The 15,378-nt window shown below is 38.8% G+C and overlaps 1 protein-coding gene across 1 annotated transcript; it reads right to left on the bottom strand.

The window, feature by feature from the left end:
- Window positions 1–9,245: 9,245 nt before the first annotated feature.
- On the bottom strand, window positions 9,246–14,223 carry LOC310636157 (amine sulfotransferase-like; the record flags this gene model as incomplete). Its single annotated transcript, XM_083355698.1, has 6 exons — window positions 9,246–9,406; window positions 10,662–10,842; window positions 11,736–11,830; window positions 12,283–12,409; window positions 13,352–13,557; window positions 14,082–14,223. 6 exons carry the CDS (start codon window positions 14,221–14,223, stop codon window positions 9,246–9,248), a joined length of 912 nt encoding a protein of 303 aa, XP_083211824.1.
- Between the last annotated feature and the right edge of the window lie 1,155 nt (window positions 14,224–15,378).

Below are 15,378 nucleotides of genomic sequence, written 5' to 3'. Positions count from 1 at the left end.
ATTCTTTTCTTACCTTACCTTGTATAGTCTCTGACAGTCACTCATGTCATGGTCTTAAGCCAACTTATTTGTAATGATTTCTCAGTGTACTTATATACTTATAGAGTGCTCAAATATTTAAGAAAGCTGATCTTCAGTCAATTATTGTGTAAGCGGTGCTTCTGCATTCTAATCATGAGCAAGAGAGGACATAGAACACAATTAAATAATAACTCAGTTAACAAGACAAAAAACAATCTTCTGCCAGGCAGCTTTATCAAAACATATCTAACCATTCAATCCAATATAGCACAGTCAACACAAGCTGTGGAAAGGCTAACACTGACATTATCTCAGAAACCAGATGACTTTATTACAAACACAAGTCATCACAGTAGCACACAAACCACTTAAACTCTAAAATTATACATTTTTGTTCCATAAATAAAAATGAGGAAAACCCTGGAAAGCATTTGAGAACAATTGTCCTATTGCACATATATATTCTTCTTGTTTAAGATACTTGAAAAGGTTGTAGTAAACTGTTTCCCACCCGTGGCAACTTTAAGACATGTGGACTTCAATTCCTAGAATTCCACAGCCAACATTCTGAAAATGATGTGGTTGCCGTAGGCCATATTACTTAAGGCTGCTCCATGAAGTAAAGAGCAATACTAATGAAAGAATTATTACAACCCTCCATATATTCCCCCATATTTTCTATAAAAATCAAAAAGGGAAAATCCTTTTAAAAAAAGAAAAAGCCAAAACACTAATAGAGAACTGCCAGTAGTTATAGTGTATACCTTTTTTAATGAAAATTATCAGCACTTTTCATCAGTGATGTCATCAAAGTAAACAAACCCACGTGGTGTTGATTACGTCAGCAGATCATGGCCCTATGCGGAAGTAACCGCCCTATTTTCAGATAAGGCGAGCGGAAGTGACGTGTTGGCCTAAGCCCATCAGGATAAGCAAGAGTAACCCTAGCAACCCTATTCTCAGATAAGACGTCTTGAACCTAAACCCATCAATAAGTCAAGGCAGTCAAGCCTCTGCGTACATGATTAGCTTAACCCTAGACTAATTCTATGGACATTCAAAACAAACAGAATAAGCTAAATAAAGTAAATAATTAACAGAGTCCTGTGTTTTTGGGAAACAAGCCCTACTTTGGGAAGCTGTGAAATAATAATAATAAAATGCTTTTTATTTCTAATGATGCTTTTAATTTTTGTGGAGTTTTAAAAATCAGTGCCTCAAAAGCAGGGGAAAAAGGAGGCCCTAAAAGGCGGCCAGGGCTTGCATTTAACCCCTTTTTTCTAAAAGGTATTTATTTCTAGGAGGTTTTAAAATCATTTTCTTGAATGCAGGGTGGAGAAAAAAAAACATTTAAAACCCGCAGCTGGTTTTTGTAAAAATCTAAAGACACATATTTTGTCAATTGAGCCCTCAAATCCACATGTACATGTAACCGTACAAAGCACGGCCTTAATAAAAAAATTTCTGCACCCCGTACAGCAAAAAGACAAGGAATATTAACAAGAATTAAAATGTTCACAGGGGGCAACCAGCCAGGTGGGAAGTAGAATTGTTTGGGCATGTTAGGGCTGAGGATCTGGGCATTCGTGTTTGTGTCTGATAGTAAAAAAGGAGGTTAGGCCTGGGCATGTCATACCCTGTGATTCTGGACAGGCGCAAGGCTTAAGGTCGTGTCACAGCATGCGTGGGGGAGATTGTACAGGCAGCTCTGAACAGCTAGCGATTTAATTCCGGCAGTCTTTGAAGATGGCAAATACTGGTGAAGATTTGTTTGATGTAAATTTGACCCCCAAACTTCCCAAGCGTGGGCGTAGAATAAGAAAAGGACCTGAGTTATATGTCTTCATTGAAGACAACAAACTTATAAAGCCTTGTTGTTGCAGATTCTGCAGAACATGAAATGGTAAGTAAATATAAAAATTAAGAAAACAGTATTTTGATTAGTTGAAAAAGCTAGACTAATTCTACCTTATTTCCTGTTTTAGAATGGTGGAATCTCAAAAGGTGGAATCTCAAAATCTTAATATGGAATTTCACAATTCCAACAGAGTGCCAAGGAAGCCAAAAGCCTTCCACAAGCTACGTAGCATGAATGCTGTTAGGAGGTATTTAATATTAAGAAAATGTATTTTTATTGAACATATCAGAAAAAGGATTGTCTGTCAATTTGTTTGGGAAATGTAAAACAAATAAAGGGGTACTTTCTTAGCTGATGTAGAAGACTTCTATCACTCTTGTCTCATTTTCTGTCCATAAACTTATTGAAGTGTTGCTATAAAAATCAGTATGTTTTAAAGATACAAGTATACTTCTGATTTACATGCCAAGTATTTGGAACATATCATTATATGAAGGATTACGATTTACCAATAGGAAATGCAGCAAGAACAATGTTATTGCATTGTTATTGTTCAAACCTGGATTCCAATCTTAGATTGATCATATATGATTCCTTTCCATATATAAACTTACCAGAATTGTAATATTATTGTCCCACTCCAAAGGGAATGGTACTTTTTTGTGGGGGAAGCCCCTGCGTGCTCTATCTAAGAGCTGTGCTCAATAGGTGCAATCATACCAGAAAGGTCTTAGCTGAAAAGTCAGCCTAAACCTGTTCCATAAAAATCCATTCAATATGGTGAGAATACATAATTAGAATTTCACACTGGATCAACTGTTGGCCATATTAACGAGTGTCACATTGGATGTCATGGCTTCTGAGTATTCACTGAAATATGTACCATACAGCTCAGCTCCCTCTCTAGACTACCTGGACATGGAGCTGACAGGCTAGTGGAAGGCAACTGAAAGGAAAGAATTTGGCCAAAGGAAGAAAGGAGAATTTTATATATGCATAGAAAATGAAAGCTGTAGAGTGCTGAGAGGCCTAGTGTGGTTATTTTATCATCTGTATGGGACAACATGTGTTTCAGGCAATGTAAGGAATAATTTCATTGTGCAGTGTTGCAGTATTTGATTGAACTGCATGTTCTTGATTTGTGTAGACAATGATGACAGCTTATTTTCTGCAGATATAGCAAAGTTCAATACATTGGGTTAATAATTATAACAAAGTTGCTCATCCTAATTTTATGTAACTGCTCATTTATTCAAACAGATGCTGGCAAATATTTAACTGTCACTGTTGTGATCCCGGTCCCGGAGGGTGTTTTATCTTCACATGCTGACTCGGAGGATGATATGGAAGAGGAGGAAGCTGACACGAACAACGTGCCGGAGGGGCCGACTCCCCTGGTGAGTCAGCAAGAATTGACTGTGGCTGATGTGCTTATGGACCCCAGCCAAACTGAGGAGGAAACAGAACAGCAAGCAGAGGCCAGCAGCAGCGAGGGGGAGCCCCTATTGGATGCAAGAGTAAGATATAGGATGTGTCGTCAGCAGCAGCAGCAATTATTGCAATGTCCCAAGAGGCGTAGCTGGGAGACATAGGGCCACACCCTACAGAGTATAAAAGGCTGCACAGGAAAGGCGTGGTGAACAATTTGTTGGTGTTTTGAGTACTGTGTAATCAAAAACTGCTCTTGAGATTTGTAAAGCCTCTCTGCATCTGGGCTTCAAAGCTGCTGGCCATCTGCCAAAGACCTTGGAACATCACTGGGTAATCATAAAATTGATATATGATTTAACCCTTGGGAAAGAGTTAACTGTTAAAGGACCAGCTTCCGTTTGTTTAGCCTGCATTTGCTGCTGTTGGACCTTTGAGCCTCTTTAAGGCTACTTATTGGGCGGGGACAGAACAGCCACTTTAAACTTTGTCAGTTCAGATAAAATGGTTGCACAAACATTCTGATTATGATAGTCAATAAGGGATCAGAAGGTCATAACAAATCACTTCTATATTATTGTCAGCTTCATGGATATTTCCACGAGCAACTTGAAGGGGTCTACACCATTGTGTGTGAGTGTGTAGGTGGTTGGGTAGGTTGGTGTATGAGTTTTCAGTATAAAAGGTTTGATCAATAGCTCTCATACAACCCAGGGGATGTCTTGGCATGTTTTTCCCAAAGCATTTTCCAGCATTAAGAGTCTTGGTGGCTCAGTGGTTAGAACACAGTACTGCAGGCTAATTATGCTGACTGCCAGCAGTTTGATTCTCATCGGCTGAAGGTTGACTCAGCCTTCCATCCTTCCAAGATCAGTAAAATGAGGACCCAGATTGTTAGGGGCAATATGCTGAGTCTGTAAACTGCTTAGAGGGGGTTGTAAAGCACTGTGGAGTGGTATATACTGTATGTCTAAGTGCTATTGCTAATGCTACTACCCACTGGAAGAGCAAATGAGGACAACCCTGGAAAGCATTTGAGAACGATTGTCTTATTGCACACTAATACCACTTTACAATGCCTTGGTAAGGCCAAACCTGGAATACTGCATCCAGTTTTGGTCACCACGATGTAAAAAAGATGTCAAGACTCTAGAAAGAGTACAGAGAAGAGCAACAAAGATGATTGGGGGACTGGAGGCTAAAACATATAGGGAACGGTTGCTGGAATTGGGTATGTGTAGTTTAATGAAGAGAAGGGTGAGGGGTGACATGATAGCAGTGTTCCAATATCTCAGGGGCCACCACAAAGAAGAGGGAGCCAAGCTATTCTCCAAAGCACCTGAAAGCAGGACAAGAAGCAATGGATGGAAACTAGTCAAGGAGAGAAGCAACCTAGAACTAAGGAGAAACTTCCTGACAGTTAGAACAACTAACCAGTGGAACAACCTGCCTCCAGAAGTGGTGAATGCTCCAACACTGGAAGTTTTTAAGAAAAGACTGGACAGCCATTTGTCTGAAATGGTATAGGGTTTCCTGCCTTAGCAAGGGGTTGGACTAGATGACCTCCAAGGTCCCTTCCAACTTCTTCTTCTTCTTCTTCTTCTTATTATTATTATTATTATTATTATTATTATTATTATTATTATTATTAATTGTTATTATATCCTTCTTGATCAAGATACCTGAAAAGTTTGTAGTAAACAGTTTCCCGCTCGTTGCAACTTTAAGACACGTGGACTTCATCTCCTAGAATTCCACAGCCAACATTCTGAAAATGATGGCGTTGCCATAGGCCATATTACTTAAGGCTGCTCCACGAAGTAGAGAGTAATACTAAGAACAAAAGTGCATGCCATATACACAAGTATATATTCACAGAAATGCAGGCGTATATTGTAACAGCTTCAATCACACATATGTATTACAATGATATCATACATTTCTGCTCGGTTTCTTCCTGGAGAAATTCTGCCAGATTCTCACACAGGAAGGTTGCATTTCTTTTATTATCCCAATAGAAATAAGACCAAAAAATATATCTTTGTTTAAAACAGTTTACCTCAGCATCTTAACTAAATCTACTCCCCACTTTTCCTTTTTTTTACATTGATACCTTCAAATTCACTTTCAATAATATTTTGCAAACTTTACAAACTACTCAAGCATTATATACAAAAAGAAAGAAAAGCAGAAAAGGGACCCATTTTCAAACCTACTTTATTTGCACAAAACAATGCATTGAAACTTGCTTTAATTACACATGTCAAACCAATAGAAAATGAACAGAACGGAAATGTTAGTTGAACACCGGAATAGCTATGGATTACATAGAGCTGCCTCAGATGCATATCGGGGACAAGAAGAGGACACTATTATGACAACACAAGAGAAAAAGAAGTGGTTTTTGGAGTGTTTTTCTTCATGGTTAGATGCAAGAGAGGAAAAGACCAAAGTTTGATTTTGTTCTATCAGTATTATCTTTGTGTAGATGCTTCACATTTATTCGTCCCATAAATTCTTCATATGTTTTAGAATGGTTAGTCCTGGGATCAGCATTCATCTTCTTGAATGTAGACATCTCCACAACTCAAAGTCAAGCGATGACCCTTCTCTTTATTCTGTAAGAAGCCTATCAATGTTGGCACCCTTAAATTTTTTTGAACAGAGGGAGGGAGCACTTGGCTGGGTGACAAAAGAGGCTTTCACAAATTACATTTAGTGTCTTGGTGAGAGGCACCTCAAGCAACTGCTAAAAGTCATTTGCAAACTTTCCAGCTGGCTTTTTTTGAGCAGAGTCGATGGGGGAAGCTAGGTTCACTTAGCAACCGCAGCAGAAACGGATGTAACATTGGAGGTAACTCATTTAACAACCACTTCATTTAGCGATGGAAGTTCCATCCCAATTGTGGTTGTAAGTTGAGAACTACCTGTAGCCATATTTATGTCTCCCCTTTCAATTGTAATGACAGGAGCAAGCAATCCCTGCTAAGGTTTACTTTTTCATGCACAGGTTCCGCGAAATCTTTTCTCTTGCTCCATTCTGAAGTTTACATTTTCCCAGTGAACATTGTTAAGCTTACCTTTGGCCCCTCAGTCTAAATCTGAGTGGAAGGAGACAATGATACCCATGTCTTAGTGCAATAGCTTTATTGGGCCAACTAAGAGCCTTGGTGGAGCAGTGGGCTAATGCCTCCTTAAGTAACGCCAGCTGCCTGCAATTAGTGCAGGTTCGCATCCCACCAGGCTCAAGGTTGACTCAGCCTTCCATCCTTCCGAGGTAGGTAAAATGAGGACCCAGATTGTTGGGGGCAATTAAGCTGACTTTGTAATAATGCCGCTTGGGGAATGTGTGAAAGCCCTAATAAGCAGGCATATACATAGAATGAAGGCTACTGCTAAGTTTGTAAACCGCCCTGAGTCTTCGGAGAAGGGCGGGATATAAATGGAATTAAAATAAAAAAATAATAATAATGGAGTAGTCCAAAATGCAATCAGCCATATAGCTCAGGATTAAGACATAAATAAGTGCTTTATAATTTTTTTTCAAGCACATACAACTGAAGCCTCCTTACTGTGCTTTATTTTATTTTATTTTTCGTCAAGCTGGAAATGGACTCAGCTCATCATGAATATCACAGCAAAATATGGAGGGTGGTTTTGTATTCCTTAAAAAGATTTCACTCAAGATGACCATCAGGTTGTCTATCTCAATTCCCAAGTAGTATTTGTTACAGGGAGCAAAGAGAAAGTGCAGGTAGCAATGAGCAAAAGGACATTTCCTATTTATTTCAGAAAGGACTGGGGCAGCAAGAGATGAAGTGTGCATCATGACATCACAATGCAAATTGTGTGATTTAGATCCTCGGGTTCCAAATGCAAAGATGTGATGACAATGTTCACATCACTACAGGTAGTCCTCATTTAGCAACTGCAATTGGGACCCACAACTTGGGGCTTTAAGAGAAGCAGTTGTTAAGCGAAGCATCACAATCTTACAATCTTACTTCAGTTTTCCTTTGCTTTACAAAGGACATAAATGTGAGGATTGGTTGCAAACTTACTTTTTCAGCACTGTGGTAACTGTCTACGGTCACTAGACAAGGCAGTCGCTAAACAAGGCCTACCTATAGTGCACAAGTGTCTATTTTCGATTAATGGGATTATTTCCAGATAGGTTATTCGGTGTCCACTTTGAACAGAGCTGTTTTTCTCATAACAGTCTTAATGGGGAGATGACTTTCAGGAAATTCAGCAGCAGCGTGGTGATTATGTTTGTAGTCTTTTCGGCAGGCTTTTTTTTTTTCACATCCAGCCTTTACAGGGTAATTGCTCTTAGCAGTGGAATTTTTCTGTGGGTCCAACCATCTGCCATTGCCTAAACCTCTGTTTCTGCACTACTGATAATATTAACTTTGTTCCCAAGACACTTGCACCAAAGTTTTGAAACCATGAAATTATCACTAAACACAATAGTAGCATCTTCTGGCAAACTTTTTCTTGTTCTGCATCCCTTCATCTTATTCTTTTGCTTTCCAGTTTTAACATTTACCTTTAACATGGGTTTGGGCTCCTTGGTTCTCAGAAAATTTCCATTGTTGGTCATGGATGGGGTTGCACTGCGTCAGACAGATTCAGTGTGTGATCTGGGGATTCTTCTGGATTTGCAACTCCTGCTCAAGAAGCCGATCGTGGTCATGGCCAGAGGGCCTGTCTGCAATTATGAGTTGTACACCAGTTGTACCCTTTCCTGGACCAACATTCCCTCTTCACAGTCCCCATCCATAGATGTATCCAGTTTGGAGTCCTCTTAGGCATTGTACATGGGGCTTCTGGAATCTTATCCAGCAGATTTAATTAGTTCAAAATGCAGGAGTTGTATAGTTCCGCACAAATTGAAATTAGTGCATGTGTCACCTGTTGTGATTGAAGGCAAAAGGAGAAGGGGACAGCAGGGGATGAGATGGTTAGATAGTGTCAGCAGTGTAATGGATATGAATTTGGGCAGACTCAGGGAGACAGTGGATGCCAGGAAGCCTGGTACGCTATGGTCCATGGGTCACAAAGAGTCAGACATGACTTAGCAACAACACCTTTTGTGGGAGCTGCATTGATTACTGATCTGTTTCTGGAGGCAGTTATCATCTTTAAACTTCTACATGACCTGGTGCCAGGATGTTTGAAAGGCCACTTGCCCTTTGTTACCCTAACCTACCAGAGCAGGAAGACAAGGTATTGGAGGTACATCTTATGGGACCGAGGAAAAGGGCCTTGTCTGTGGTGACTCCCTCCCTTTGGAATAGGATTCCCTGGAGATAAGATTGGCTCCACCTTGTTACCTTTCTGGAAGGTCCTGAAGACATGATTTTGTCAGTGAGTCTGGGGACCCCCAACTGACCCCCATCATGTATGAATTGGGTGGCTATATGAACTTGTTTAAATAATAAATAATATCATCTGATGAGACCCAGGAGATACACCTTTTCTGTTTTGGTGCCTTCCCCACCCTATCCACAGAGTGCCAAAATTTGTAGGGACGCAGGTCTCTTAGCCCTCAAAAAACAAAGCTTTAAAAACTTGCTTTTTCCCTTAGGAATTGGGCTAAGATAAGATATCAAGCAACATATATCTTCAAGGAGGTGGAAAGTATAATAAATGGCTCTGGCTGTTGTGGAAATATTGGTTTTGGATATTGTGTTGTTGATATTATATATATATTTTTATTTGCTATGTTGTCTTTGTATAACACCCAATTTAGATTTCCAGGCAGTTATGGAAATCTAAATCAATAAGCAAATGCCGTACAGTATTTAATAATAACATAGAATTTAATGTTGCTTTGTTCTATGATCTCTGCAGAGTTGAGACTTAGGCATTACAAGGTTACATAAAGACCGTTCTTGGAAGGTCATCTCTGATTCCAGCCATTTGAAGTTGTGCATCACACATTATTTTCCTCCACTGAGCTGGAAATAGGCTCAGGATCCTCCTGAATATCCCAGCAGAACCTGAAGGGCAGCTTTTCCATCCTCTCCTTAAAGACACGGTCAAACCTTTCACTCTGGGCAACAGTCATGATGTTCTTCCAGTCCCCAACAGTGCCTAGGAAACAGTGGTTTAAAAAAATGTCAACAGTTTTTGTATTCAATTAAAGTAGAGGCTATTTGTGTCATCCTGTCACTTGATTAGCAGCACTTGGCTGCTACTTAGCTTCTTCATACCAATAGAAGCATTAAGGATGTTCTTAGTTTTTTCCACACATGGCTTCTCCATTTCTTTTTGTAAAATAAATGATGACACAGCATAATATGTCATGTGCTGTGGTTCAACTGACTATGTATATACCTAGTTTAAAGAACTGCTACGGACCAGATGATTGTTACGATGTCCTGATATGTAAAACCTAGAACTCAAAGAGGGTGTACTTTCTTTTTCACATGACTGTATGTAAAACGTTTCAGGACTTCAGGAGGGGACTATTGGGATGAAGACAAAAAGTCTTCCAGAGGTGGTTTCCACTCTCCAATTACCTTGCCTACTATGGGCTTCTATGAGTCTGAGAAAGAGGATAATAGTTTGCAAAACCTGACTAACTTGGAAGATTGCACAGTCCACCATTATCTTTAGCCACCTTCCTGTCTGTCAAACCATTCTTAGAAATCTGTATTAATAGTTTTGGAGCAGGAAGCTGTTCCATAATATTTTAACTAGAGCTGAATTACAGAATGAAGGCTTAATAGAAGAGCAAAGATCTCTCTAACTAGAAGGTGTTAAATGATTCTCCTGTGCTAAGTACCTTTTACTGGGAAGTCATGGAACCAATGGTCTGCCAGTGAGGTTCTAAATGATCTTGAATTCACCCTTTTGGAACTGGACCCCTGATTGAGTGAAGTGATTGATGGTTCTTTGAGCTTTGGCTATGTCCCTACAGGCTTAAAGGAGACGGTTTCAAGACTGGAGGACGGTGCCCAGGGTAGAGAGTGAAGGCATTGTGTCTTCAGAACCTTAAAATGGCCATTGTGAGCTAGAACAATCCCACTGCCAAAGGATAATTAGACTGTGCAACCAACAGAATGATCATCAAAAAAGTCAGCTTATATCCATGCCCAAAATTTGTGAAAAGGAGAACACCACTTGAACATTGGCACAGCTAAGAAAGGCTTATGGCTGCCTCCAATGCAGGCTGCTGATGAGGCAAAGACAACATCCTGGAGAGACAGCAGAAAGAGAGGTTGTTGGAATATGTCCATACCACTTTAGGAAGTGCCTCTCAGAGGAAGGCAGTAATCCCAGTTTCAAATGAAGCCCGGCATGTTCCTAAAGCATAGTCCCAGAATATTAATTATTACTGGTCTACCTTTGCGAAGAAAGTTTCCTTTGCTGAAATCGAGGATATGAGAAGACGCGAATGTGTAGTTTGCTCTAGAATCCACTTTCATGTTATCAAATGTAGCTTTATCCACCACATCATCCACCTCCTTTTCAGTTAGTTTTTTTCCTAGGAAGTTGCATATTTTCAGGACAGACCTTCTCAGATCCTGCAATTTGATAGAGCTTTATATTAGGTCATCCAGAACAATGAAGAAAAGGTGGAAAAGTTTGTTGAGATCTCAGATATCATTGCTATCACTCATTCCCCCTGTCTTTAATTCTTTCTTTTCTTACTGAAAAAATTACCCTGATTAAATGAGTTGTGGTTTTTTTTTTAATGAAAACTATACATAGATCTAGGAAGCAATATCAATGAATTAAACAAAGAAATGCTGCTTTAGGACTTCCGGTAAATGTTTACAAAGGTACGTTTGGAGAAACGTTTTTAGTTTACAATGTATTGATGGGACATAATTTCCCTAAGATTCAGAGTCTTATGTTCTTAGCAATCTTGGCTGCATCAGAGGCTGGCCAGTTCCCAGGCCAGGCTAAAAAGAAATGCCTTGGCCTTTCTTAAAAATGCAGTTGATTTGAGTCAATCTCTTCTGAGCCAAAGCAGGAAAATATTACGAGAGACTTTGACTAAGCTTTTGCTAATTACAGATACTTTGTGTTAATTGGATTTCCCTTATCTACTAAGTAAGTCTATCAAAAATTAGATCAACTTTGTTTTGCCAGACTTGTTTACAGCACATGCACCCTGTGAATTTTAGCATGACAAGCCAAGTGCTCAAAAACACACCTTTTATTAACCTTTTTTGATATCAAGGTGACAGCACTCTGGTTTCCCAGATCGTCTTCCTTTTGAAGAGACAGAAACTTACTTTTCTTCAGAAACCTCACCACTCCTACAGGAGTTCATAGAAATAACCTAGAGTGGTTCTGTGATCACCTCTGTTACTCCCTATTGGAATAGGTTATCCACAGTTCACATCATTTCTAAAGCTTTCTGTGCTTAATGGTTGTTCATATTGCACTTCACAACACAAACACATCTTACCTTTTTCATTTCTTCATAAGAAAGGAAGAGAATATTGAAATCATCCTTATGAGCATACCAGCCTTCTACATGGTCTAGCCACGAACTACAAAACACTGGTAGGAGAGAAATGGATTTAGGATAAATATGAGGGCAGTCTTGAAATCACTGACTTTAGTTGTTCAGCTCAGTGCTGCAATGATCCAGCTGACCATCTGTCTCGGGGATACATTCTTAACGCTTGAATTTCCTCCATTTATCCTTATGATCCCGGTGGGCGTACAGATCAAAGCATGATAACTCAAGTAGGGGCTATCGTAATATCACTGAATGTGGAGAGGAGAGAGAAGGAATGGAAGCCATAATTAATATGGTTGTGTACTCCAACTTGTTAAGGGTGGTTTTTTTTTGTCAACGTGCTGCTATATTGTTTCATTTCTTAGCTTTTTCTTATTTGAAACTTTGGGTGGATTGTTTGTTCTTTGTGGGAAGCAGATGGAAATATATTCATAATCTCTTATCCAAAACAAAAACTGACATTACGTTGTTACGATCAAGGTTTTCTTACCTTTGCCAGCCAAAAACCTTTCAAAGAAAGTACTGAAGTCTTTTGGGGTTTCCAGGGTGACTAACATTTTGTGAAAATGATAGCTGGAAACCAAGGCATCCTTTGGATTTCTACTCACATAAATAATCTGTAAGCGAAAGATGATAATAACTAGTAAAAAAAACAAGAAAAAAACAAGAAAAAACAGATTGACAGCAAAGCATACATAGAGTGCATCAAGTATTTCTCACACACTCATCTAACAGGCTCCATTATATCATGGGAACTTAAAGCTTATTAGCAAAACCATGTCTGAAGAACTTCCAGCAGGCCAAAAGAATTGAAGCCAACCTCGGCTTGGAGAGAATGATTTTCCATATGGCAGAGACCACAGAATAAAAGGCTTTCCTCCTAGATCCTGCCTGACAAATCTCCCTAGTTGATGGGTCCCAAAGTTCTTTTCCTGTTGGACTTGAAGGGATGTGCAGCTGCAACTTGGGAGCAGAGGTCTTTCAAACAACATGTTCCCAACTCATAATGGGGTTTAAAGGTCAAAACCAGAACTTGAATCCTGAACCAAACTGGTAGTCACTGTAGTTTCCAAAGCAGAGGTGTAGTGTATGAAGTTCTTAGAGATCACAGAAGTGCTCATGCTGCTGCATTTTGCATCAGCTGAAACGTCTGGTGACTAGGGCGTGAGTGACTGAGAGTAGGGATTGTGGGAAGGGATTTGAGGGCTAGAGATAGCATCCCTCAACTTGACATCGTTCAGATATGTTAAGATAGCAAATGGCCATGGAACACAAAGTGGTGCAATCCATCTGGAAATATAAACTTAAGCTGGTCAATATTCAATTTGGTTCTTAATTATTTCTCCTGGACATAATATTCTGACGTTAACACGGTTTTGTTTGTTTTTATTTTCCTTACCCTTCAAAACTTTTAGTGTCCACCAAACATATTGGAACAATATGATATGTGTTTTTGTGCCCTTTGCCTAATTCTTAATAAAACATTCAGGGACAGAGCTAATAGAACAGAAGACAGACAGTTCCCTACACCACCTCACAAGTTAACAAAATATGCCTACTTTTGCTCTTCTATTTTGTAATCCTTTCGGTACCAAATAGTGGGGCAGATGGGAACTAAAGAGACGAGGCGAGGGGTGACTGGAAAAATCTATATTCAAACTATACTCCAGCCATGGTGCTCTGTCAATCAGGGTAATATTTTCAGTTTCATCTCGATGACCTTCATGAAGAATCAGGCTCACAATATTCTGAGTCCATATTGAGCCTGCAAATAAGGAATAATTAATTAATTCATCCATTATCAATTGGGGAACTTTGAACTTATGCAAAGCCAACCTTCCTATCAGGAGAAATAGTAAACATTTCAGAGATGTGTGAACACAATGAAGTCTTCTAAAATTGATAGATTAAACTGATGGATGGATGAGAAAAAACTAGCTATTTGCACATTTATTTCTATCCTGCTTTTATTAGTTTTAGAATTAACTCAAGGTGGCAAGCATACCTAATAATCCTTCCTCATCCTATTTTCCTCACAACTATCCTGGGTGAGCTGAGGGAGACTGACTGGCCAACGTCACCCATCCAGCAATGCATGGGTAAAATAAAAATGATAAAAGTACAGGTTTAGCAGCTTTATTTTCCCCACATTTCCAGTTTCTTATAAAATGCTAAATGTTAAACTCTGGTTATAGCACGACACAGTTACTGCAACCAAAATACTGAGGAACTGAATAACAGCATTGGATACAAGATTATCTCTTTCTTGGAAGACATCTTTGAACTTACCAGATTTAGGATATGTGATTATGAATATATCATCATCTCGGGTTTCAAAACTGTCCAGTGAATCTAAACCTTCGGGTGAAGACAAGCCAGTTGTGAAATAGATTCCTTTGTATTTAAACAGGAAATCTTTCTCTGGCTCCATTACTTCGGCTGTTGATGTAATAATATAGCAATTAAAAATACTTCCTACATTTATGGTCAATATTGTATTAATTTCGTTGTTTAAAAATCATGAATCCTGCTAACATAAAGAAAAACAATATTAGATTAGTTTCCCTAATTAATTAGTTTCGTGAACTCAATTTTCATCCACAAAAGTTTCCATTGCAAACAGTAAATTTGGTGTTCTCCTTGGAGTTCTGTGTAGAAGAGAAAGTTTTAATTATACTGTTAAAAACATACTAGTTGTCAGAACTTGGCTAGATGCCCAGACATTTCTTACAGACCTATCTCTTTGATATCCTTGAAATCTATGGTCCTGGAGATTGTGGCTGGAAAAAGAGAAGAATCTCTTTGGGTTGTTTTTTTCTGCAGGATGGATGATAATTAAAAGTACAAATTGTTTTGAAGCCATCTGCCTTCCTTGGATTACAAATACAGCTTGACCTGAAATCTTACAGGTCAAGCTGAGACCTTTTTATCTCTCCTATTTGATTGGAGCTTATTGGATTAGATTTTTTTAAAAAAATTGAAATTGGAAAAGAACTATCAACTTTGAACTTCTTGGTGGATTATAAAGTATGATTAAAAGATTTGAGGGCGAGGAACAAAATGACTGTTCCAAATTTAACTGAAGCTGGCAAAAAACTACCTTCTCCCTCTTCGTCCAGTTTATCAGAGATCAATTGATACAATGCTTCAACAAGAAAAGGCTAACAATTTCCAGAAAGAGACACAAGCGACATTACAAGCAATTCAAGAGGCAATTGCCATTAATATGGCAGCTACAACGAAAAACCATGAGGAGACAAAAACTGACCTTGAAAAAATGAACCAAAAAAATAATAATATGGACTCTCAATTTGAAAATTTTAAGAAGATGGTCAGAAAAAATGAATAAAGTATTCAAAAAAGAGAAAATAAATCAACAGAGTTCGACCAAAAACTAGAAGAATTAAAAGATGAAAATCAGAAATTGATGCAAATAAACGGAGAACTAGAGGACTCAATAGCAGTCATGGAAATGGAAAAGGCTTCTTACTTTTTATGATTTCAAAACATAATGGAAAACAAGGAAGAGGACCTTGTAGACTTGATAATGGAATTACTGGCTGATGCATTAGAAATTGGGAAACAG

This window comes from Vipera ursinii, assembly GCF_947247035.1.
Source record: "Vipera ursinii genome assembly, chromosome: 1".
Classification (NCBI taxonomy): domain Eukaryota; kingdom Metazoa; phylum Chordata; class Lepidosauria; order Squamata; family Viperidae; genus Vipera; species Vipera ursinii.
This window is presented reverse-complemented; position numbering and strand designations above follow the sequence as displayed.